Below are 26,371 nucleotides of genomic sequence, written 5' to 3'. Positions count from 1 at the left end.
CTTGGCCGATCCTGCTGAGTCTGAACAAGCCCTTGACTGTGCTGGGAGGAGAATCTCAGCCACCCACCACTGAACGTGCCGGGGGAAACCTCGGCTTGGAGCTCTGGCTTGTGCCGCCGAAGAGTCACAGGGTCACAGGAAGAATCTTTTTGTTGATCCATAGATAGCAAAGGGAGTGAAACGTTTCCATTTGGAGCCTCTGGCTCTTGTCTCTTAAATTAAAGAAAACTAGAAATCTGATAAGAGGTCTGAGTAAATAGCTGCTCTCTCTCGCTCTCTCTCGCTCTATCTCGCTCTCTTGCTCTCTCTCTACCTCTATAAAAATTATGTACTTTTCAAAATTTTTTGCTTATGGGCTGGAGCGATAGCGCATCGGGTAGGGTGTTCGCCTTGCATGTGGCCGACCCGGGTTCAGTTCCTCCACCTCTCTCGGAGAGCCCGGCAAGCTACCAAGAGTATCCTGCCCGCACAGCACAACCTGGCAAGCTACCCGTGGCATATTCGATATGTCCAAAACAGTAACAAATTTCACAATGGAGATGTTACTGGTGCCTGCTCGAGCAAATCGTTGAGCAACGGGATGACAGTGATACAGTGCAGTGCTTTTACAAATGCTTATGTACTTTAGGCGAGGATTCATTTACCGTTATCCATTATCTTTTTTTTTTTCCTATTAGGAAATCAGATTTAATTTGATTCTTTAGAGAAACAGAAATTCTCTTGTTCATAGAGGGAAGACTTGTCTTATAGGATCCTCTTCACAGAACCTGTGTCTCTGAAGTGGTGGACTAGGTGGGAAGGGGCCAACTCTGGCCTCTGCGCAAATCCAGCTTGCTGCATTTTCATAACTGGTTTGATGGAAGTGCAGTGTGCTTGTTTATTTGCATATTGTCTATGGCTGCCTTCGTGCTATAAACCTAGAGTCAAATCATCATTGAAGACACCAAATGGCTTGCACAGCCTAAAACATTCATCTCTTTAACTTTATAGTGAAAGTTCTATAAAGACAGCCAGCTCATTTCATCAAGGGAAATCATGTCCATTTTCAAGCTTTTGTCCCGAAATTTGGCCTGTTACTGAGGCCAAGAAATGCTTGGGTCAAATAAGGTAGAGAATTTAAAGAAAATGGCATTTAAGGAATTTCAAGGCATTTATATTTCTTTCACTTGTATGAGGTAAAAGTGCCAAGACAAAGTATCAGTAAACCTGCTGGCAAATCCTGCAGTCATGTGATACTTTAAGGCAGAAGAAAATAATTCCCACTGTGCCTGATTTTAGAATATAGCATTTTAAACCTCCAAGCAGTTTTGATTCAAAATGAAACATATATCATCAACACAACACTGAATGACTGTCCGTGGGTGCCTAGTGGGGTGTGGCAGAGCAGAGAAGAGTTGCTATCTGGACAGGGGGCAGCTGGCGCCAGGTTGACAGGATGATGGCAGAGGCAGGGATGATGGTACTGGTACTGACTGTGCTTTGTGTCAGAAGTGGCAGAACCACTAAGAATGGAAGTCATTTAGCAAGTTTCACAGAAACACTAAGAGACAGAACCTATTGTTTAGGCATATTACATATATAGGCATATTATATGTAATTTACATTATATTTGATTTATATAATATATTATAAATATATAACATATATAGACTTCATATATATTATAATAGCATATATATGTGTATGTGTGTATATATATAGTAATATTGGATATATATATATATGAACCATTTATATATATATGAACCATTTCATAGTTCAGAAATACCAGGCTCAGAACCAGAGAGATTGTACAGGGTGTAAGGTGCCTGTCTTGCATGTGTTTGACCCTGGCTTGATCCATTTTACTGCATACAAGGGTCCTTTAGCATCCCCAGGAGTAATCCCTGAGCACAGAGCTGGGGGTAAACCTTTAGCACTACTGGATGTGCCACCCACTGCTTCCAAATAAACAAGCAAAACCAGAAATCTAAGAGAGGTTTAGTAACTTGCCCTAAGCTACAAAGGAAGTCAGAGCTGGGATTTTGGAAGAAAGGTTTGTGTGGCTTAGCAGCTCTGCTTTTTCTGAAGCTCATGGCTCCTTGATGACAACTGATTATTTAGAAAGATGGAATTATTGTCCTGGCTAAAGGACTATGTGGACATCATTGAGCAGCAAGAGTGCGCTCGGGGAAGGAAGGAGTGGCCATGAAGGATGACGGCTCAGGGAACCATCCTGTGGAGAGTTCCATTCCACTACACCACGCAAAGCCTTGAATGCCACAGTGTCGAGGACGGAGTCTTTCAGTAGTCAAAGGAAGAATAACAAGGAAAGACAAATCTTTTAACCACTGAAAAACACTTGTCTAGGCTGTGTTCCATTCTCGCTTTGGCTTGTTAGTGTTTTCCTTGAGGACTTAATACCTGTCCACAAAATATGTGCTCGGACCATGAGCTGACTGCCCTGCCCCGTTACTCTGATTTTTAAAATGCTGAGCTGCAGTGTATAACCTTCCTTCTGAGAGAAAGTTTCTGATCTCTTCTAAATGTAGTCTCCATCTTAGAAGTAAGCTAAGCTGAACTCTCTTTGTCTTGTGAGGAGGGGGTCGTTGGTGTTCTCGCGTCAGCTGTGCCTGAATGGCTCAGTTATACCTTTTTAGGTCCCAGAACTAGAACTGTGAAAGATTACCTCCATGTTTATGGCGATGGTGGGCCGGGGCTGAAGAAATAGTACAAGCAGGTAGGGCACTTGCCTTGCCGCAACCAATCTAGGTACAGTCCTCAATACCCCATATGTTCCCCAAGCCCACCAGGAATGACCCCTGAGTATCACCAGGTATGAGCACAGAGCCAGGAGTAAGCCCTGAGCACTGCCAGTTCTGCCCTAAGAACCAAAATGAAAAAACAAACGATTGTAGTATTTGCAAAGTAATTGTCAGGTGAGGCCCAAATTTTCAGCTAGAGATATTCTTGGAATATTTTCTTTCATAAAAAATTGGAAAGGTGAGCTTCTAGAACTTTCCCTAGTAGAGAGATAGTTCTGGAAACTGAATAGGACAGATTGAAACCCCGTGTCCACAGAAATGCTAGCCATTTCCCAGCCTCTGTTTTTGAAATAAGAACCTGATGTTTTTCAGTCGTTTGATTCGGATCAAGTTCAGAATTGACCTTGAGTGGTGAAATTGCACTCCCACCATATGTGAAATTTGAGTCATTATTTTTTAGTTGGAGGAAAGGAACGTTGGTTAGTTGGGCTGAACTTAGTCCTCATATCCCTAAAAGAGCTAAAGCTTTGTCTGTCCTGTAGAAGGCGGCCCCACTAAATCCCAGCACAGGATAAGGAGGAAAATTTGTATAGGAATCTGCCTGCTTTCCAAAGCCCACCAACACTCAGTATACTGCATATACTCAGTAGCCAGTATTTTCTTCCTCAAAGATGGCTGTGACAGAAGGAGAGCAAGTCATACCTTTACTCATGAAATCAGGAACAATGATGAGAAACATTACATCTATATATAGAATTGGGGCTGGAGCAATAGTACAGTGAGTAGGCACTTGCTTTGCGGGTTCTTTCCCCAGCACCACATATATATGGTCCTTCAAACCCTACCACGGGTGATCCCCTGAGCACCACCAGATGTGACCACAAAACAACAACAAATAGTTTGAATTCTGCGTATTTCTTTTTTTCCTAAGCATGGGTACAGTAAGAATATTTAGGAGTCTGGTTGGAAAGATATAGTACAGTGGGTAGGGTGCTTGCCTTACATGTGGCTGATCTGGGTTTGATCTTTGACATCCCTTTTGATCCTCTTGAGTACTGCTAGGAGTGAGTCCTGAGTTCAGAGCCAGGGATCACCCCTGAGCATTCGCCGGGTGTGCCTCCCTCCCCCACCAAAAAAAAAAAAAAAAGAATATTTAGGACTGAACTGAAAAGTCTCTTTGCATTTTCTGCAGGACAGAAAGTTTTCTGAACAAACTAAAAGCTTGTGTAGCTTCTGCCTCAGTTGACCTAAGCCCAAAATAAACACAGATCTGTGGGGCTAGCACTCTGGCCACTAGCTGAACCTGCTGGCCAGGAGCAAGCTAAGCAATCCCATTGATGAAAAAACGGCATCATTGTTGTTGGTTTATGGAGACCTTAGGTTTGTGCCTCAGCCTGGCTGATGAATCCAATGTCATGAGTCAGCACAAGCCTTTGAAAAGTAAACACATACACACACACACGCACACATGCACACACATGCGCACACACATATGCACACACACACATACCCCTACCCCTCTGTAGGCACATCAACAAAAAAAAGATTGGAACAGCTGGGAAAACAAGAGTCAATCCTCCCCACAGTTGGGTCGGAGTGACTCTGTCAGCATTCCTTGGCAGCTGCCAGAGATACAGATTCCCAGGCCCCATCCAAAGCCTGGGGTCTTGAGCATCCCAGAAGCAATCTGTGTTTCACCCCATCACAGTGATTGATGATTCACCCATACAACTTGGGCCTGTCTGGAAAAGGGCAGTTTCACCACGTGGTAAGGAAAATTTGGTTTTAAAAAATAAAGTACATAAAGTGTTCAGGTGAGACACTGTGTATTTTATGTACAAAGTAGGTAGTGGAAGATGCCAGAATAATCTGGGGATAGGGTTGTAGTAGCCTCGTGTACCACTGGGAGACGCCTTCTGCATGTTCATTTAAAGAAGATAGATTTCCAGAGTGTATAAAGTGATATTTTTTTCTCAAAAGGTATAGTAGGCCAAACAAAGAAGCTTGAAAACCTATAACGTAGCATTATTTAAGTTTTTCCCTCCTTCTTCCTCAGAAGTTGGAAGGGAGTGATTCTATCATGCCTGTCATGTTATTTTTTTCGTGAGGTCTCCCTAAGGATTTCAGTAGAGAAAGATGCCATCCATGGTCAAACTGAGTTTGTTATGCAAGTCAGTAAAACCCAGGTAAAACAGTTTTCCCTGCAGAACTCCTTCAGGTCTTTAATATGCTGATTATTACAGATCTCCATAAGGAGGGTGCAGACTTCCCTGAACATCCTGGATTAAGAAACCCTAATTTCCAAGAGCATTTGTAACACTACTTTGGTCTAGGGGAGGTATGGACAGGGGGCAGTTTTCACACTTAAAAGTAAACTACAGCTCTTCTAAATTGGTGAAAATGACTCAATAGGAAAACTTTAAAAACCTTTCCTGAAGTTTCTAGAAATAGTATACTTGGGGCCAAAGAAATGGTGCAGGAGTTAAGATGCTTGCCTTGCATGCGGTATACCCTGGTTTGATCCCTGAGCACAGAGCCAGGTCTAAGTCCTGAGCACCCCTGGATGTGGCCCAGCTGCCCCCACCCCATAAAATGTTTTGTAAAATAATATGCTTAAGGATAAAATTTTTAGAATTGGAAATTCAAGATATCAAGGATTTGCTATATGTTTTAAATGCTGAAAGAGGAGGACTATAATGTTCCAACCTAATGTTTGAATAAATTGTGTTGGTGTCAAACATTAGGCCCCGACAGCTTTCATTTTCCTTTATCCCATGGAAATATGATTAAGCGGCACTCTGGGTAGAACTCTAGGGACAGAGAAAGTGATGATATCAAAAAATATTTTGATAATTATTAGCAGGGTTAAGGGCTTATGTAGTTGAACACACTAAAAACTCCACTAAGCACTGTCGAACTAAGTTAGTTCATCCTGAAAGCAAACCTCTGATGCAGACATCATCATTATCCTATCCGTTATCATCGATGTGGAACCTTTGAGACTGACTTTCCTTCCTGCCCTGGGCCGCATAGCTGCAGTGTAAGGCAATCAGGATTCTCAACCAGGCAGCCTATGTCTTCAGCTCATACTGACAGTTAGAGAGCACTCCTCAGTTGAGTGGTGTTTGACAAGCAGAGGCAATGAAAATAGGTTGACACACAAGGCTGGAGGGTCAGAGGTCCAGGAAACTGCACAGCCATGCGCATCTCACAGGGTTTAGAGGATTGAGGTATGAGCAGCTCCCAGGACCAAAGGCAAAACTTGTTCTGGGCACGTTCCATTAGAAAGGCTTCTAGGGGGCAGAAGACTTTCCCAGGAGACTTTATAAAGAGATCTGAGAAACTGAATGCACGAATGAGGTGCCTTGTCCCAGTTGAGACTGCATTTTTAAGAGGGTTTCCCTGTATGTGTAAGTTTCCCTGTTCAGACTTCAAGGCAAAAGCGAGGTTAGGGGCTGATTTAGTGTTAACAGTGTTGAGATTGGAGAAATGGTTCAGGGGATAATCCCCTGTCCTTTTGAGTCCCCAGTCTCAGGAAATAAAATTTGTCTTTGGGGAAGCGGGGTTATGAACAAGCCTCCCGAACATTTCTCAGGGGCCACTGAGGTCACTCTTCGGGATACTCAGTCAGCTGGAGCAGACAGCTCAGTGTTTGTGCCTAGTGTTGTCGTATTGCTTAGGCCACCAAGAGTGTCTAGGGACCTCCACGACAGTATCCAGCGGGACCCTGAGAACCATATGGTGTCCGTTATTGGACATGAGACTTTTGACTTACCTCTCCAATCCCTGTTCATTTTTCTTTTTAAATTGTTTCCCTACCTTTTTTCATAAGTGACTTAAGGCCAGAGAAAATGCACGTGGTTGGCTTACTGTTACTTGAATATTCTACAAGTGCAACAACATGTCAAGGATGAGTGGACAAGTGAGTCAGTCACCGGGGATTTGGGCTCTTTCCAGGGCTCACTGGTGTCAGCATCAAGATAAGGCCACAGTCCAGCAGGTCACAATGTCGAGTTTTCTTGCACCATTTGGTGCTGCTGAAGATACCGACCCTATGGGGCCAGTGGGATGTTATGACTGAAAGGTCCTAGGGTCCCTCTGTCTATTCTGCCTTTTTCTGAGCCTGGCTGCTGCTCCCAAGAGCAAAAACCCACACGGCACAATACATCAGACTTTGTGGAAAGCTTGAGCTACACACTTGTGTGCCTGTGACTTTGATTGTTTCCTTTTTATCAAGCCAAGCACATCTCATCAAAGACTCACTATTGTGTTTGGTGCCCAGGTGGACCAGGTAGGTTAGGAGCTGCTCACTGGTGGTGTCTCCTGGGCCAGATGCCTCACATCAGGGCGTCACCTGCATAAGTGATTGAAGTCTGTGCTGACAAGAGATACAGTGAGAGGGAGACAGAGGCAAGACAGAGCTTCAGTCTCTGGTTCTGCAGAATGCAGAATTGCACCTGGCTTGGCCGCCTCCTTGCTGTCAGGCTTAGGAGGGTTGTCTCTTTTTGCTCAGTGTCATTTTCTGCAGCGGTAACACAGTGACTATCCGAACACATTTTCCAGACTGGAGAGATAATACAGCAGGCAAGGGCCTTGCTTTGCATGTAGCTGACCCCCGTTTGATCCCCAGCACCTCACATGGTCCCCTGCACACTGCCAGATGTGGCACCACAAAACAGAAATAAACAGCTAGAGCACCCATAGCATCAGATATAAAGGAACAATGGATAGAAGCCTTTTCTAGGACATGTGGCATTGGAAGTGTTCATTTTAAAAAAACTGTTATGATGATTGTTTTTGTTTTATTTTGGGTTTGGGTCCCACCTGGCTGTGCTCAGGACTTACTTCTGGTGGAGCTTGGGGTACCACATGGGGTGCCAGGGATCAAACCCAGGTCAGTTTCATGCAAGGCAAGTGCCTTAACTCCTGTACTAGCTCCCTGGCCCTCTATTGTTGTTAGTTAAGTAGAGATTAGCAAGGGTTGAAGTAGTTTTTGTTCAGGAGGAGTGGTGGCTGTCAGGCCCTCTCTGAGAGCCATGGGCAAGTCATCACCAGTTGTCATCTTCCTTTGGTAACAGTGACTGGGCATTCTCAGAGCTAAACCCAGTCGAGTGGCTCAGAGCATTTCTGTTCCCTTTCTAGCCTGTGACTGTGATGCCAGGGGCATCGAGACGCCACAGTGTGACCAGTCCACGGGCCAGTGTGTCTGCATTGAGGGTGTCGAGGGCCCGCGCTGTGACAAATGCACTCGAGGGTACTCGGGCGTGTTCCCGGACTGCACGCCCTGCCACCAGTGCTTCGCTCTGTGGGACGTGATCATCAGTGAGTTGACCAACAGGACCCAGAAGTTCCTGGAGAAAGCGAAGGCCCTGAAGATCAGCGGAGTCATTGGGCCTTACCGAGAGACCGTGGACTCAGTGGAGAAGAAAGTCATTGAGATCAAAGACATCCTGGCCCAGAGCCCCGCTGCGGAGCCGCTGAAGAACATTGGCGCTCTCTTTGAGGAAGCAGAGTAAGTAGTGGGTGAGCCAGAGTGACGGCTCACAGTGTTTCCATTTAGATGAGTGAATGATGGAAGCTGTGGGGCCAGTCCTGGGAGAGGCTGGAGAGGCTGGGCAATTCCGTCTCCCAGCAATCCCTACCCGGGGCATTTGGGTTGGTGAAATTTCACTGGGGACTGAGATTATGCAGTATGAGTGGAGAGTCTGGTGCTTCTCGGCGTCCTGCCAGTAACGCTGTCCAGCATTCGGGTGGCCCAGAATGGAATTGGACACAGGATCCTGAATGGAGTCTCCACTTGGCTGCTTGCTAGACTCATGAGCTGAGATGACTCTCATTCCAGAGCTGCTGCTTTTTTTCGCTCCTGTGGATAAAGTTCCATCAGTCCTATTGGCCTTTGCCTTCTGGAGTTAGAAAAGGAACTGCGCTATAAATAGGTGCCACACACACATGTAAATAGGTGCCACACACACAAACACACACACACACACACACACACACACACACAGCATCAGTTTAAATGGTTGCTATGCTAAGTTAGACTACTGTCAGAGAAATTACCATGAAAAAGATTTATTTCCAGATTATCTCTGCCTCTCAGCTGTTGGTCCACATTATCTAATTTTATAGATTTTTCTACAAGAAAAGTAATTTTTGAGCTCTGGAGAATCGTAACTCTGATTAGATAATGGGTTTGGTTTGGTTATTTGTTTTTTTGCCTGTGGAATCAGGCAAAATTGAATGGTCCCAATATTCTCAGTGGTCATTTCTTTTTCAAATTTATTTTGAAATTTATTTTTCTTTTTCCACTTTTTTAAATTGAAATACAGTGACTAGCAACTCTGTTAACGATACTTTCATGCATACACTGTCCAATAACAGACCCACCATCAAAATGCTCACTTCCCTTCACCAGTGTTCCAAGGTGAAGGGAAATTGGTCATTTCTGCACCACTTCCCTGTGTTCAAATACAGTATTTATGAATATGGCCATCAACAAATAGCAGAATAAGATCTAGGTGGTAGGACAAAACCAGAGAGTAAGAAGCACTGTGTTTCCCCCCTGCCATAGATTTTCATTGTAGACTCTCCATTAAGACACGGGCAAGAGGACTTTCAGAGCTAAATCCCCCGTGGGAGTGATTTTCACACAGAGTCACAGAAACGTTTCTTGTGTGCTGAGACTTGAATCAGCATCTCTAAGAAGCCAAGTGAATGTTTATCCAGTCTAGATGGGAAGCACGAAAGCAACAACATACACTAGAATCATTCTTTGTAGATTGGACCTCCTAGAGTGGAAGCAACTGGTTCTTAATTTTGAGACTTCGGAATTTGTAACTAAGGCCACATGGTTAAGCAGAGTATTAGGAAATGTCTTACGTGGGGTAATAGTGGGTCAAATAGGGAACTTTACCTCGTTGAAGGTGGAGGAGAGCTGCCATTCAGTTTGGGCTCCTGACACACGGCAGTAAGTGCTAAGAGGCCTGAATACAAGCCCATCTGAGCACATGATTCTTAGGCTTGGTCTCATGGACCGAAGGGAAAAGGAAAAAATCTGTTGTCCTTTGAGAGGCCGCCAAAAGAGAGATTACGTTCCTGAAACAGCTTTGTTTCTGCCCTCGCTATTAATTCAACCCACTAGATTATGATCATCTCAGGGAAGCTGGCTTCCTTCATCTTTTTAAACACAGCATCCAAAGGCATGCTTTAGGATCAAAGTAGTATTATTTTTAAGTGGTGTTCTTTTATTGTAACATTGGATGCAATGAGAAGACAGGAGAGCCTTTTCTGAATCAACAGATTAATAAAATCTGTTGTTATTCTCTTTTATTGCCAGTAAAAGAGAAAACGAGCTCAAGAAAAGGAATTAAATTTTAAAAAGCCATTAAACATACCAATTCTTTGAAGACCTTTTTCTTTGAGTTGGGTTCAGAGAATTATCTCAGCATTAAATGACATCTTTCTGATGGTCCTCAGCTCTTGAGCATCTCTGCAGATACACTGTTTTTAATACTGTTGTGCCTTTAAGACAATTCTATTCAGTTGACTGACCCAGTAAGACTAGAGCATCTTTTTAGCTATGACTTTTATGGTATACATATAGCATTAGGCAGATAGAGGACTAATATACAGCATGGGTAATGTAGCTCAACAAAATTGAGTATAGATTCCAGATGTAATATTGTGAAAGTTAAATGTTGATTGCCTTGCACTCTTGGTAGATAGTACTGCTTTAAAATTTTTTAAATTTATTTTTTATTTTGAGGGGCCACCATCAGCAGTGCCTAGGGAGGTCTCGAGATGATTCTCAGCCCAAGGATGCAATGCTGCTCGGGTTCAACAGTGCTGTAGTTAACTGAGCCATGCCATTGGTGCTCCAGGCCTCCTGCACCCAATGGTGTTCAGGAGCCATATGGTGGTAGGCCTTGAACCTGAGTACAGTGCATGCCTAGCATGTGTCCTAGCCACTGGACTACCTTCTGGTCCCTAGATAGAACTTTCATTCTTATGATACATGTGCTTGTTTGAGAGGCAACTCCTTTGGCAGAATCTGGCTCAGAGTGTGACAAGGTCATTTGGGTGGCTTCCTCATGGTGTTGCTTCCTTTCCTCTACATTCCAACTTGATGGAGATCAAGGAGGCGCAAAGAGTTCCTGGGAAGCATCAATTATGCCATAATCACTTCTTCATTGTGTGTGGAATTGTACAGCTTGTAGTGGCCCATGTTCAGGGTTAGAGCACCACACATGGGACCTGTTCTCATGTTACAATAATCAGAATACCTCAAATGCTCATCGACTACTGCATAGCTGAGCAGTCCTTTTGGGTTTCTTGTCAAGTCTTCAAGGAAATAATTTGGTTATTTCCTATTATTATCCAATAATAAATTGTTGGATTTAATAGAAACTGTCAGTGGTAAGGAGAATGAAACCAGCATTTAGGAATAAATTGTTACAAACTACTAGATCAGTTTGAAATAACAGAGTAATGGATACAGGATCAGTAAAAAATGGAATTTCAGAATTTCCCTTTGGCTTATTTAACTTAGGTTACACCGGCCTTTATCTTTACAGGAAATTAACCAAAGATGTTACTGAAAGGATGACTCAAGTGGAAGGGAAATTATCTGACACCGCTTCACAGAGCAACAGCACCGCCAGAGAACTAGATGCTTTACAGAATGAAGCGGAAAGCTTGGACAGCACGATAAAGGAGCTTGCTGAGCAACTGGAATTTATCAAAAACTCAGATATCCGCGGTGAGCATTTCTTGTGCGAATAATCTCAGCAGTAGATTTCATCTTCACTGAATCTTTTAATATAGCTCATCAGGAGGAAAAAATAACCCTCAGGTAACTTCTAATCACATTAAGGCTTTTTCTCATTTTTGTCTCTGGCCCGATGCAGATGAAAGTCTTCATTTCATGGTGCTGCCAAAGAACTAGGAAACAGGGAAACTAGGAGACAGAGAGCCCAGGAAGCCAGCAGCCCTTCTTGCATTAGAATGACAGCTGTTTCCTAACTCTTCCAGATACTCCTTTAGCCTGAGAAATTAAGTTGAGGGGCCAATGCTATCTGCAATGAGTCGGGTGCTGGCCTTGCACAGGGCAAACCTGGGTTCAATTCCTAGCAATCCATCTGGTCCCCTGGCCCTCACCAGATATGATTCCTAAGCACTGCTGGGTGTGGTCCAAAAAAACAAAAACAGGAACTTTGGGGATTGTATCCATAGTATAGCAGATAGGGTGCTTGCCTTGCATATGGCTGACCTAGGTTCGATCCCCGGTGTCCCATTTGGCCTCCTGAGTCTACCAGGAGTGATTCCTGGCATCAGAGCCAGGAGTAAGCTGTGAGCGCCACCATGTGTGGTCCAAAACCCAAATTTAAAAAATAAAAAGGAAGAAAGGGGGGAAAAAAGAAATTATTTGATACTTCTGCAAATTCTCTTCTAGTCATGCATGTTGCTTGGTCAGAAAATAACCTGCAGAGCATTCATTTGTTGATAACACATAGATCATATCTAAAGCAAAAAAAGTAGAAATATGTCAGATCACACTATTTAGCTTGGGTTTTCCCTCTTCTCTCCCCCCCCACACCCCCAATGGCATTCTTAGTTTTTTGATTAGATTCCTAAGACCAAAATATGTCATGTTGCTTTCTGTGCATAATACTAACCGTTTGAGCAGATCTGAACATTACAGAGCATTAACCTAAAGTTTGCCTGCTACCAGTTACTTAGGAAGCCCTGGATATCTGCTTGCGTGTCGGAACATCGCATGATTTGATTTTTTTCACCCACATGTCTGACTTCCTCCAGAGCCAGAGGAGGTGCTAACAAGGACAAAGCGTTGATCCCGAGAGAGAAAAGTTAGACTTCTTTGTAAGGTTCTTTTTGTCTTGAACTTTCAAACAATGCCCCCAACTCAACGTAGGCGGCAGAGAACAGTCATTGCTTGATAAGTTCACTGGGGATAAGGGCACTGACTGGGGATTCTGCTTCATGCCTTAGGGGCCCTAGACAGCATCACCAAGTACTTCCAGATGTCTCTGGAGGCCGAGCAGCGGGTGAATGCCTCCACCACTGACGCCGGCAGCACCGTGGAGCAGTCGGCTCTCACCCGAGACCAGGTGGAAGAGTTGATGTTGGAACGAGAATCCCAGTTCCGGGAGAAGCAGGAGGAACAGGCCCGTCTCCTGGATGAGCTGGCAGGAAAACTGCAGAGTCTCGATCTTTCAGCTGCCGCACAACTGGTAAGGTTTGAGTTTGGGCCCTCGAGACTGGTCTTGGAAGAAGGAAGGAAGGAACAGGCTGCTATGTCTTTCTCATGGTTGACCTAACTGATGAATGGGCAGGTGCTGGTCCGGGCCCCACCTTATGGGGGCTTCATACCCTAGGCAAAAAAAAAAAAAAAATAGAAACAACAGCATGTCTCTCACACTGCCCTTTGCCAGTGCTTCCCTCTGAACTGACAAAAAAATTGGTATTATTTTCCCTTTCTGTTTTCTTCACTCATGACTTCTGATTTAAGCCTGATTGGTTTTATTTTTATTATATTTGGGGGAGTGAAGGTGCTCAGGGACTGCTCCCAACTTAGTGCTCAGGGACTACTCCCAACTTAGTGCTCAGGAGACGCTCCCTATGGTGGTGCTAGGGGAATCATACGGTATCAGCAATTGAATCTGGGCCTCCCTCATGCAAAGCGTGTACTCCAACCTTTTGAGCTATCGCCCCCTGCCTCTGAACTGGATCCATCCCATACGATGGACATTCCCCTCTTCTGATTTGAACTGTAAAACTGTAAGCTTCATCCCCATGAAGCAATTTAGAATCATTCTGAGGGGGACCCCCTTAAAAAAATAAATTAAAGGGAGCAAATGAGTTTTTTCCATGGGTGCAGTGAAAATGTTCCTTTGTTCTGGTAATTTTACCTGCTGAAGATTAACTCTGAGACCAACCCAGAAAGTAGATTGATTTCCCAGAAGCTTTTAAAAAGTAACTCTGGAGCCAAATGAAATTGAGTAGTGCGTTAACTGAAAATCAGGCAGAGGGCCAACAAAATAAAGTCAAACTGAGCCTGTTTTTTTCCTCTTTGTTTTTCAGTGAAGGTTATCAGAGAATTTAGAGGGTATTTTCTTCATAAGCCAAGACCTGTCTCTCTTAAGCTGATAGAGAATAGCAGGGATACAGAATAGCAATAAAGGAAGGAAGGTGGGTCCATGGGAGACTGAAGAATTCATATTTGGTTGCAACTTTGTCTTGGGTCCCACATCCCCAACCCTCTTCCTACTCTATCCCTTCCTCCCCTTTTTTTGAAACAGACAAGAACATGCTCTAATTCACTGCGACAGACCAAACTGATGCATGCTCACGGGGTTATGTAGGTCCATTATCATAATGGATATGAAATGAAACTCCCGAGCCTCTGGAGAAAACAGAGTTAGCAAGCTCTTCTGTCACTGTTACTGCACAAATGGAGGCCCAGAACAACGTGTAAATATAACCTAATAGGATTATACAGAGGCCTGAAATGCCCGTTCTCTGCTTTCCTTTCCATATTACTGCCATCAATAGAAAGCCGTAATCACAAACAAAATAGAATTAGTTGTGGAAGCTTAGAATGCGAAAGGATGTTAGCTTTTGCAGGAGCTGTGTCGAGCTCAGTGGGTGGCCAGGGGCTGGTTTTCTGGCAGCATGATTTGCTCGTGCTGGCTTTTCCATCTGCTGAGCTATCTTGAGAGACGCCAGTTTCTCCTGGTCTCTAACTGTGTTAGTCTTTGTCGCTTGACCTCCGTGAACTCCCTTTATAAGTCCCATCCTGCCTCACATAGAGAGATGCTCGTCCCTTTGTATTTATCAAGTACCTTCAGTTTTTGTGTGGATTTAGCTGGAACCATGCTGGTAGTTCTTGCCCACCTGCCTGGTGAAATAAAACAGTACTTTCAGAATGGTGTTTGTTTTTAGAAAGTGGCCCTGTGGTTCATTCCTTAGATTCTGAGAATAAACTTGACTTTTTAAAAAATCTTTTTAGATACTATAAACAAGCTGCATAACCTAATTTAGTTGCTAATTTGAAATATAAAGGGGTTATAATGATAAGATGATTTGACTAAAAAGTTGACAGCATTTGCTTTTTTAAAAAAAATAAATAAAAAACCTATTTAGAGAATACTTTCTTTGTGTAAAAGTATTCTGTTAACTTCTTTTCACTGTAGTAAATCTTTTGCTTTTCAGTGTATTTTCTACAAAATGACTTTTTTTCTTTTCTTTTTGGGTCACATTCAGTGATGCTCAGGGGTTACTTCTGAGCACTCAGGAATTACTCCTGGCTTGGAGGACCATGTGGGATGCCGGGGATCAAACCTAGGTCAGCCTCGTGCAAGGCAAACAGCATACCCATTGTACTATCACTCAGCCCCCAGAAATGACATTTGTAACTAAAAAATGTTCCCAGTCTTTCAAAGCATATATTGAAAACTTGTAATTTATCAGTTTGCATTTGTTCACCATGAGGCACCTGATCTTCTCAAGCTTCTGGTAGGTAAAAGTTCGAGGGGTCGGTAGGGTGATGGAGTTGGGACTTGCACCCTCCTCCCTCTCTTCCATTCACTTCTGGAATATCCCCCACTGCTACTCAAATCCCACAAGCCAACACTTCTTCCCCAGATACACCTTCTTACAGGCTATTGGAGTTTTTTTCTTACTGCATCTGACCTATTTGGGTTGTTTTATCTCAAGTAATCCTGCCTTCCAAAATAGGTGAGAAGTTACTCATCTATTTATAGAAGTTACTATTCTAAGGTTATATAATGGGCTTTTATGGAATCCTTTACTCTAGAAGTTAAGATAATGGTAGATCTGTAGTAGGTTCTCAAACCCTTTTTAAAGAAAAAAAACCTGTGGACTGGAGAGATAGTACATTAAGTAAGGTGCCAGAGTGCCTGCTCTGGTGGTCTCATCACTTGTCTTACATGCAGTTGGCCCTGCATGTGGGGTTCCATCCCTGCCACTGCATATGGGGTTCCAAGCACTGCCAGGAGTGATCTCTGAGCACAGAGCCGGGAGTGAGCCCTAAGCATAGCTGATGAGACCCAAAAAGCAAAACCGAGAAAGAAAAGAAACACTTAACTGGTCAAAATATACAGGAAGCATTCTTTGACTTCAACTTGACATAGCAGATGTTTGCATCCTGGGAAAATAGATGGATCTTCATATTCAGTAGATAGATGGTATTGATGAAGGGCAAGGAATTTTGTCTCCTTGAAAATGATTGTGTTAGCTTATTTCTAAACTCTGTGTGCCTCCCCCTGTCCTGAACATGATTTCCAAACACCCTGGCTACAGGCCACCTAGTCCCTTTAGGGCCACCCATGCCCCGAACAGCTGCTCCTCGCTGAACTCTGCTCCCTGCTCGCTGGCTCTTGCAGACCTGTGGGACACCTCCAGGGGCCTCCTGCTCTGAGTCGGAATGTGGGGGTCCAAACTGCAGAACCGAAGAAGGAGAGAAGAAATGCGGAGGGCCCGGCTGTGATGGCCTCGTCACTGTCGCACACAATGCCTGGCAGAAAGCCATGGACTTTGACCAAGATGTCCTCAGTGCCCTGGCCGAAGTGGAGCGGCTCTCCAAGATGGTAATTCGGCACAAGGCCTCACCCTGTGTAGTTTGCTTTCACTGATGACCTGGTGGGTCTGAAAGGGAGAAAACAATTATAAATACCGACTAAAATGAAAAGGATATTTTATAGTAGAAGTCTGAAATGCTAAGTTTTTTTTTTGAGGTCAGGGAATTGGGTGAGGTTTTCTTTATAGAGAGTATTTAAGAATTGGTTTGCTTCTCACCAAAGATAGTCTGATAACCCTATTTCTTACCAGGGGCCCAGGATCGAGTCTGCATTCAGCTGTATAACAAAAACATAATTATTTCACCCAGCTCGAGAGTGGGTACCCTGAGAAAAAGTCTAAGCAGAATCTTACAGGTCACCATACATTTTAGAAGAGTTGAAGTTTAAAAACTGATGCTAGGTCCAGAATACTGTCTGGAAATCTATACACTAAGTATGTTCAGTTGGTATTGGAATATAAGAAGTATTGAATGGGAACCATTTGTTTCTTGAAACCATGATCTCAGATGTTTAATTTTCAGAATCACTTTCTGGAATCCTTAATGTGGTCTGCTCTGCGTTCAAGTGAAAAAGTTCTGTAATTCATACCTCCCATGTAGGTCTCTGAAGCAAAACTGAGGGCAGACGAAGCAAAACAGAATGCACAAGATGTTCTGTTGAAAACCAACGCTACCAAAGAGAAGGTGGACAGGAGCAATGAGGATCTGAGAAATCTAATCAAGCAAATCAGAAATTTTTTGACTGGTAAGAAATACATTTTATTTTCATTTTAAACTTTTTTTCTGTACCTTCAGATACAGAACTGTCGTATAAGGGTCTGTGTTTAAGAGGTAATATTCCAATCCACTTCTTAGATGAAACTAGCATCTGGCAGAGAATAGAGTAAGATTTCCAAAAGGAATGTTACTTTTCCAATAAACAGCTCACAGATGTGTGTTTTATGTTATGTGGATACAGACAGAGCTGATACTCAGGAGTATCATGGAGCTCAGGAGAACGGAACTTTAAGATATTACTTATAGTGACATGAGAACTTGGAATGAAATCAGTATAGTTTATTTTGGCATGGCCCTCAGAGATTTAGAATTCTATTATTTATAGGATATTCATGCCTATGGCTAGCTGTTACAGGCCTGAAGTCTTCTGGGAGGGGAGAGGGGGTGAAAAATAAAAACTCTAGAATTTGTGGCCCAGCTCCAAACTGTTGCTGGTTATGCTCGGAGTGTTACCAATAAGCATGGTTTTGGCTCCAATTACAGAAAACCTGTCCACAGAAATACTGCCTCACAAAAGATTTGTTTTTTGTGACATAATAGAAAGTTTCATGGTAAGATAGCGCCATGACTTGGGAACCTCTTGGACTTTGAAGTTTTTCTGCTTCACTCTTTTAAGCATTCTCAGCTTTGATTTCACAGCCTCACTCCTTATGGTTGGCAGGCAAGGAATCAATACTCTCCAATGGGAGAAGAGGTCACTTACTTAGCTTTAAAAAAGGAGGAAATTGAAATCCCCAGAAGACTGATCAGTCACGTCCCTTGATAATTAACTGCTCAGGGTTGAATCCCACACTCGTGCAAATCAGTGGCAAATGAATTGGATTACTATCTTTAGCAGACTTGCCAGGATTTAACTCCATTTGAAATATTTATCTTACTTTAAAAGTAGGAGCTGGGCTGGAACGATAATACAGTAGGTAGAGCCTTTGTCTTGACACGTGGCTGACCTAGGCCCGATCCCTGGCATCCCACATGGTCCCCTGAGCTCATTTATTTTCTGAGTGCAGAGCCAGGAGTAAGCTCTGAGCACTGCTAGGTGTGTCCCAAAAATAAAAATAAATAAAAACTAATATAGGTGCCTATAAAGACCTGTACAGTAACCTGTGCATTAAGGGAAAATGGGGAACAACTAAAAAATATCCAATGCTATGTGCCATAGACAACTTTTGAAATGTCATGTAGAAGCCATCATTTAATCACATTTAACTGTGCTTAAAACCTTAGCGGACCATTTTTTCAGGGAGGAAGGGTGTTGGGGCCATCATTCCTGGCAGACTCAGAGGAGCATGTGGGGTGCCAGGGAGTAAACTCAGGTTGGCCGCATACAAGGCAAGTTCCCTACCCACTGCACTATCACTCTGACCTTAAAGGGACCATTTTTATAGTCTTCTAATTTTTTAAATGTTTTTATAAATATTTTAAATCTTGTTTCTTAAGTGCTTTTTTTAAAATATAATTTTATAAAACATTTTTTAAAAACTTAACCTGTTGGGCACACTTGAAACTCCTAAAGCATTTGCTTTTTTCCTGATAAGACACTCAGGATTTTCTTATTGCGTGGACTGAATTTTCTTCCTTATCTGCATTCACAGTTCTTATTGTTCCTACTTCAACTGAAGGTTTTGTCTTTCGGAATCAAATTTCAGTTTTATACTCCCATGGTTTTCTACCATCCAAACCAGTTATTCTTTTGGACTTCTACATAGGATACTCTATCCATTATTTTCATTGGAAGACATTCTTTTTCTGTCAAACCCTATTATCCTTCAAAATCCCATCTTCAAAATTCTCATCCTCAGTCTCCGCCCACTATCCCCAAGTAGTACGAGACAAGAAGTATGGTTGTCTTATTGTGCTTCACTTAACATATGACCTAGTATCAAGACGAGAAGGAGGAGTTGAAATGAGTGAACCACATGTGATTTTCACCACTTTATGGCACCTCTTTGCTTTTAACAGAGGACAGTGCTGATCTGGACAGCATCGAAGCAGTTGCTAATGAAGTACTGAAAATGGAAATGCCTAGCACCCCAGAGCAGTTACAGAACTTGACAGATGACATCCGTGAAAGAGTGGAAAGCCTGTCTCAAGTCGAGGTGATTCTCCAGCAAAGTGCAGCCGACATTGCCAGAGCGGAGACACTGTTAGGAGAAGCTAAAAGAGCCAGGTACATGAAGAGGCTCATTTTGCAGACCTTACACGAGCGTAACAAAATACTTCTTTCATCTCTGAAGTTTCTCAGAATGATCTGTGTGTTCCTCCGGGTCATTGCAGTATGGCAGTGCTTTGACAGAGAAGTTCAAAGGGCTGGAGAGATAGTCCAACTGGTCGAGCACATGCTCTACGTTCAGGCGAATTGGGTTCGAGCCCTAACTCCCACTGGGTGTGCCTCCCCTCCACCACCCCCCCAAAAAAAATGGGAGAGAAAAATTTGAAGAGGAAGTACTCTTTGCACATTAACATACACTCATCATTTTTTCTCATTGCAGCAAAAGTGCAACAGATGTTAAGGTCACTGCAGACATGGTAAAGGAAGCTCTGGAAGAGGCAGAAAAGGCCCAGATTGCAGCAGAGAAGGCGATTAAACAAGCAGATGAGGACATCCAGGGAACACAGAACGTGCTAACTTCGGTAAGATGGGTATCAGAAAAGTGAGTGCATTTGCCGAGAGCTGGGAAAATACAGCTGAACATCAAAGGATTATTTTAATGGATCTATACTCCTGCTAGACCCTGATGCTAAAAGTGATGTGTTTAAGGGGAGAAGAGGGCTCAGTAGAGGGGGACATGTTGGACCCCATTTCATGCTCACCCCCACAAAAAGCTGAAGATTAAAAAACCACAAGTCTCCTGTTTGTCCAAGTAAAAGCAAACTGTTACATAGTATGAAGTAGCCATTTCAGAATCCAGTTTTACAAACTTGTTATATATTAAAAACAGTCTACGTGGTTTAGAGTAATAGAATAATTTGCAAAGAATGTGAGTTTCTCAAACCTAATGAAAAGCAACCAAGGTCAGAATGTCACTTTGCAGTGTCCACGTCCTACTGGGACCTAATAGCTAAAGAATCTGCTTTAGAATGTCTGAAACTTTTTACACTTTTGGGCCCTTCCCCAGCAGTGTTCAGGGATCGGCAGCTACTCCCCATAATATCATTAAGAGTTTGTCACATTGGGGCTGGAGAGATAGCACAGTGGGTAGGGCGTTTGCCTTGCACGCGGCCGACCCGGGTTCAAATCCCAGCATCCCATATGGTCCCCTGAGCACGGCCAGGGGTAATTCCTGAGTGCAGAGCCAGGAGTAACCCCTGTGCATCGCCAGGTGTGACCCAAAAAGAAAGAAAAAAAAAGTTTGTCACATGAATTTAGTACTTTATTTTAAATCTTCTCATTTTTAAAAATGATACAGTTCGAGTCTAGAACAAACTGTTTTTCTTCCAAATTTAGGAAAGTTCATTTGCTGGTTCGATCCCAGTATCATATAAGGTCCTCAGAGCCCCATCAAGAGTGACCCATAAGCATAGAGCCAGGAAGGGGCAAGCTCTGAGCACAGCCAGGTGTAGTCCCAAAACAAATGTTTTTTGTTTTTTGGTTTTTTTTTTTTTTTTTTTTGGTTTTTGGGTCACACCCGGCGATGCACAGGGGTTACTCCTGGCTCTTCACTCAGGAATTACCCCTGGCGGTACTCAGGGGACCATATGGGATGCTGGGATTAGAACCCGGGTCGGCCGCGTGCAAGGCAAACGCCTTACCCGCTGTGCTATCGCTCCAGCCCCGCAAAACAAATTTTAAAATGTAGCCGAAAGAGGGCTAGAGATCGTGGAGGGTAAGACATTTGCCTTGCACACAGCCAGCTCAGGTGTGATCCCAGACACCATATATGGCCCCCTGAACACCGCCGGGAGCACTGATCTCCACAGCGTGTATTCACCCTTCTTGTTCTTCCACAGCGGACACCCCCAGTACCTTCACAGAATACAGCTATATATGGCTGTTCCTGGCCCAAGGCTCAGGGGCTGCTCCAGATGGTGCTCAGAGGGACTTTGCAGTGCTGGGAATTGAACCCCGGCCATTAAAACAACAGGCAGAGCACGTATTCAGCCACTGAGATCTTGCCAGTCTTTGCAGAATACAATTTTGGAGTTAGAAGTTTCCAGTACTCGTGCTAACAGCCAGCCTTCACCAGCCAACAACCCCCTATCATTTAAAACCCAAGAAAAGAGATTTTCTAGGTTTAGTCTGTTTTTTCTTTCTGTGGGTTAATACAAACCTGTCTTCCTTTTTTCATTTTTACTCTCAGCAACTTTAAAGGCAGTTTTTCAGTCACTTTTCCTAAAAATTTTGTGTTTATATTTATAGCCCTTTTTTGGGGGGATACTTTTTTTTTTTTTTTTTTTTTTTTTTTTTGCTTTTTGGGTCACACCCGGCGATGCACAGGGGTCACTCCTGGCTCATGCACTCAGGAATTACTCCTGGCGGTGCTCGGGGGAGCATATGGGATGCTGGGATTCGAACCCGGGTCGGCTGCGTGCAAGGCAAACGCCCTACCCGCTGTGCTATCACTCCAGCCCGGGGGATACTTATAGTTGAGGAATTTTTTTTTTCTACCTGATTTTCTTTTGTTTGGTGGTCTAACCTGGCTGTGCTCAAGAGTTATTCCTGGCTTTGCACTCAAGTAATCACTCCTGGCAGGCTCAGGGAACCGTATGGGATGCTGGGGATCGAACCGGGTTGGCCACATGCAAGGCAACTCTACCTGCTGCACTCTCTCTGGCCACATTTATTCTTGGTTTTCTAAGTTCCTCACTGTACTATTAAAATTTAACTTTATTTAAATTTTAGGTGAGCTATTTTGTTTGATGATTAAGGTAGTAATACTGGCTTTATTTTCCTGGAACCCAGAGTGCAGAAAGCATTGTAGGATGAAACCAAAGAGAACTTCTAAAGCTGTGCTACAGAAAGCTTTCCAAAAACCACTCATCAGTGAATAACCATTTGGTTGGGGGGGGGGGGGGTGGGCCTGAAAGGGCTGTCTATAATGCTGGCCATGCACAGGAGTCCTAGGTTAGACTACTGACACTTCAGGATGACCAGCACTGAGCTGGAAGCAGGGCAGAGGCAGTGCCAGGTGTGACGGCAAAAGCAAAAAATAGTAATTTCATTTGAAAATAAAATTTTAGCCTTGGGGGGCTGGAGCAGTAGTACAGTGGGTAGGGCGTTTGCCTTGGATGCAGTCGACCCAGGTTCAATTCCCAGCATCCCATATGGTCCCCTGAGCACCGCCAGGAGTAATTCCTGAGTGCAGATGCCACCTGCGCATCACTGGGTGTGACCCAAAAAGTCAAAAAAAAAATTTTTTTTTTAGCCTACGTCTATAATGACATATTAATCATGGATTTGCTACTCAGGGTTAATTCTGTAGGATAAACCCATCCTTAAAGATAGTTATGAGAAACCATTCTTAAAGGTAATTTCTTTTGAGTGTTCAGGTACACTAGTTCTTCTGTCAGAGGGGAGGCTGATTACTTTGGCTAGCTTTTAAAAACTGGTGTGGGTTATACTTTGAAAAGAGATCAAATATGGCTTTTTTTTTTTTTTTTGGCTTTTTGGGTCATACCCTGCGATGCTCAGGGGTTACTCCTGCCCCTACACTCAGGAATTACTCCTGGTGGTGCTGGGGGAAACATAGGATGCCAGGGATTAAACCAGGGTCGACCTATCCACTGTACTATTGCTTCGGCTCCTCAAATGTGGCTCTTTAGTTGTCTAGATGAGAAATTTCCCCCCTAATTTTTTCAATTCCCCCTAAGTGGGATTTGAAATGTGCCACTTTTTCAGATCATATGGCATCGTTCAATCCCGTAGAAACTTCTCATACATTTAAAGATCAATCCTGGTCTAATTAGCTAAAGCAGTCAAGTTAGCTTTCTAAATAGGTTCCAAAAGTCTCCACAGCTAGAATTCAATATTTAGACTTGATAAGAAAAACTAAAGTCTAAGACTTACAGAATTTTCCCATCACATTTGGAAATATAAAAATTTCTCTTATCTACTTGTGAACATTGTTTACCTAGTTTGCAAGTAACTCTTTTAATTTTAATTGTTTTTTTGGGCCAAATCTGGTAGTGTCCGGGGCTTACTCCTGGCTCTGCACTCAGGGATGACCCTTGGCGGGGACTTAGAGGACCATTTTGCTGTTAGGGACCAAACGACCAAACCTGGGTTGGCCTTAAAATATTCATGTAGATAACATGAAGTGCCAAAAATAATAAAGTTAATATATAGGATATAGCTAGAACTAAAGTTAGACATGGGCAGGTGGGTGGCTAAGTGATGCTCACAAGATCCAGGGTCCAGAGGCCCTGATGAGCAGTTCTTGACCACTGAGGCAGTCAGGTTCAGATCAGGGCCCTGAGGCTGAGTTGCTACTTGGGCCCTGCAGTTTTGGGAATACCTGGTGGATGCCTGACTCTAAATTTCTTTATTTAGTACTTCCTACCACTCCTCAGTGACTTGCTGAATGATTGACATTGTATTTTCAGATTGAATCAGAAACCGCAGCATCTGAAGAAACCCTGATCAATGCCTCCCAACGCATCAGCGAGCTAGAGAGAAATGTGGAAGAACTTAAGCGCAAGGCTGCTCAGAACTCTGTGGAGGCAGAGTATATTGAAAAAGTAGTATATACAGTGAAGCAAAGTGCAGATGATGCGAAGAAGGTAACTGCCGTTTCAGTTATGTCGATTAAAGGAGCAGTTAATCTCCTTGCTTTCCTTGGGCACATCCCTTATGAAGGGATCTGGCATGACAACTCATCAGAAATGTCCCAAATGACCTGATTTGAAGTATTAAGTAGCAATCTTTTGATGGAAAATAATGGGGAATGGGAGAGGACATGAAAGCATCTAGTAGTTACCTGGCTCTCAAATCCAAACTGGGATATGAGTTTAGAAAAAATTAAATTCACGTTAGGGTGGCAGTCTCAAAGCAAGCAAAGAGTTGGCATTTCTGTATTTCAGTTAGGAAGATGTTTAAAGCATACAGTTCTTAAAAGCAGGGTAGAAAAAGCTTATTGAGTTCATCTCCCACACTCATTTTAAATTAACTACCCCCTGGCTTCTGCCTGGAACACATTATAGTTTACAGAGAAAAACCTCAACATTTCACCAATTTACATCACACATGCAGTTTCTGAATTTGTGTGTGCAAATGTTTATCTCCAAAGAGACACTCCTAAGTTTATTGAGTGAAGAGTAGGAAGTATACATTGAATTGTTAGGTTTTTTTTTTCCCTCCCACCCCCCCCCCCAAAAAAAAACAGATTCCTCCCCCCATGTTACTGTAACTTTGAATACACTACTCAAGTATGGTAGTGCTCCAGATTGGGGGAAAAAACACTAAAGTTCACTGACATGTCTTTTTCCAAGGGTTCTGAATATGTATTTCCCAGGTATTCTTACAGAGCACTCTGCAAAATATGACATTACAGAAACAAAAACCCCTCAGTATGAACTTCATATAACGTCGATTAAGCAGATTTCCTCAACTTGAGAATCAGTTGCAGCCATTATTCCAAACTTCCCACACGTGCTCTGACAGTCTCACCCTTTTGCACTGGATTTTCAGTACTGGTCTACCAACCCTAAGCTAGGCAAGGTCCGGACTGTCCTTCTCTTTAAAATGGTCTTCTCGCCCATCTGTATATGTTTGGATCTCAGCACATCTGCATTTGAGAAAAGCTACTATTTTTAAACTCTACACTATAGAAAAGTGCCCCCCTCTGTAGGAGAGGGGGTTTAATCCTAGGCACTGACTGGCCCAACTCCGGAATGTCTTAAATCTTTCATTTTGAAAGTCGTGTCGGTGCTGGGTTTAATCATTTCACCCAGAAGTTTTATTCATCACCAATTAGCTTGAAGCCCTGGAAGTGGCACTTTACCCAGAAACCCACGTTACATAAATTAACTGCTATGACCCAAGCTTGCCATAAATAAATTACTGCTCTGGCTCTTAACATTATTACTTCTTTGGGTCAAATTTTGAACTGCAGTCTCTGGATGGTGAACTTGATGAAAAGTATAAGCAAGCGGAAGATTTAATTGCCAAGAAAACCGAAGAGTCGGCTGATGCCAGAAGGAAGGCTGAAATGCTGCAGAATGAAGCAAAGACTCTTCTGGCTCAAGCAAACAGCAAGCTACAGCTGCTGCAAGGTAATGTCGCTCACCACAGCTCATGTCTGCATGATCTATTCGTATCTTGGGTATTTTTTTTTATTTTTTTTTTTATCTTGGGAATTTAAATGAGACTTTTTGGGCAAAGAGGATTTCAATTAATTTTAAGATCAGGATATATATTTTTCACACTTTTGTTTTTATCGCCTGCAGATTTAGAAAGAAAATACGAAGACAACCAAAAGTATTTAGAAGATAAAGCTCAAGAATTAGTAAGATTGGAAGGAGAAGTTCGCACACTCCTGAAGGATATAAGCCAGAAAGTCGCAGTTTACAGCACTTGCTTGTAAAGTGACTGAGGTGGCCAAAGTAAAATTGCTACATTTTAATAACTGACTTAGTGGTTTTCAAATAAAACTCATTACCTATTTAATATTTTTAATCACATTTTGTACGGAGTTAAATAAAGTACAGTGCTTTTGTAAAAATATAAATTTAGCAGGTCTTTTTGTTATTCTGTGTTCATGAGTCACTTATTTTCTCTTAAAAATGGATTTATAACTGAGCTATGGCCTACATCGTGAACCTAATTTCTGTTACCTCTATAAACCACCTTTTTTTTCACCTGGGTGCTAGGTCAGTATCCTCTAAAACAGCCCCCAAATCACAATGAGATTCTCAAATAGAGTTTAGGAAGAAAAGAGATAGCTTAAGCTACCCTCACAATTTCTATAATTGCTTAAGCTTTTCTAAATTGCTTAAGCTCTCCAAAATTCCCATAAATATTCCTTGCTCTAAGGATGAACAAAAAGCAATTTCTAATAGGGAAAATTATGGTTTTTAATATGACTGCTTAGAACAGGGCTTCTGGGGGCCTGGGGGTGGGCGTTTCAGTTAAATAGGCCAGAGTTTATGGACATTCTCCTTGACAACCAAGCAGAACTACGCAAAGAGCGGAATGCTGCTGTAACTTCTGTTTTCATATTGCACTTTATTTCATTTCCTAAGGGTTCTTACTGTGATCTGTAGGTGAGGAGAAAACAACACAGAACAATCCCTTATC

At 42.9% G+C, this 26,371-nt stretch overlaps 1 protein-coding gene across 3 annotated transcripts in view; it reads left to right on the top strand.

Moving 5' to 3' along the window:
* Positions 1–25,802, top strand: part of LAMB1 (laminin subunit beta 1) — an 88,128-nt gene extending 62,326 nt beyond the window's left edge. For all 3 annotated transcript variants that reach the window (XM_055134445.1, XM_012935314.2, XM_055134453.1), the window contains 10 exons: positions 7,887–8,256; positions 11,318–11,502; positions 12,753–12,994; positions 16,169–16,372; positions 16,963–17,107; positions 19,099–19,306; positions 19,629–19,770; positions 23,680–23,856; positions 25,188–25,347; positions 25,522–25,802. In XM_055134445.1, the coding sequence (XP_054990420.1) occupies positions 7,887–8,256; positions 11,318–11,502; positions 12,753–12,994; positions 16,169–16,372; positions 16,963–17,107; positions 19,099–19,306; positions 19,629–19,770; positions 23,680–23,856; positions 25,188–25,347; positions 25,522–25,658 (1,970 nt within the window). In that variant the 3' untranslated portion in view covers positions 25,659–25,802. The remainder of the gene's footprint in view (positions 1–7,886; positions 8,257–11,317; positions 11,503–12,752; positions 12,995–16,168; positions 16,373–16,962; positions 17,108–19,098; positions 19,307–19,628; positions 19,771–23,679; positions 23,857–25,187; positions 25,348–25,521) is intronic.
* The last annotated feature ends 569 nt before the right edge of the window (positions 25,803–26,371 follow it).

Source organism: Sorex araneus, chromosome 1, assembly GCF_027595985.1.
Source record: "Sorex araneus isolate mSorAra2 chromosome 1, mSorAra2.pri, whole genome shotgun sequence".
In the NCBI taxonomy this organism is placed as follows: Eukaryota; Metazoa; Chordata; class Mammalia; order Eulipotyphla; family Soricidae; genus Sorex; species Sorex araneus.
Note: the sequence above shows the minus strand (reverse complement) of the source record. Positions and strands in the feature narration are given on the sequence as shown.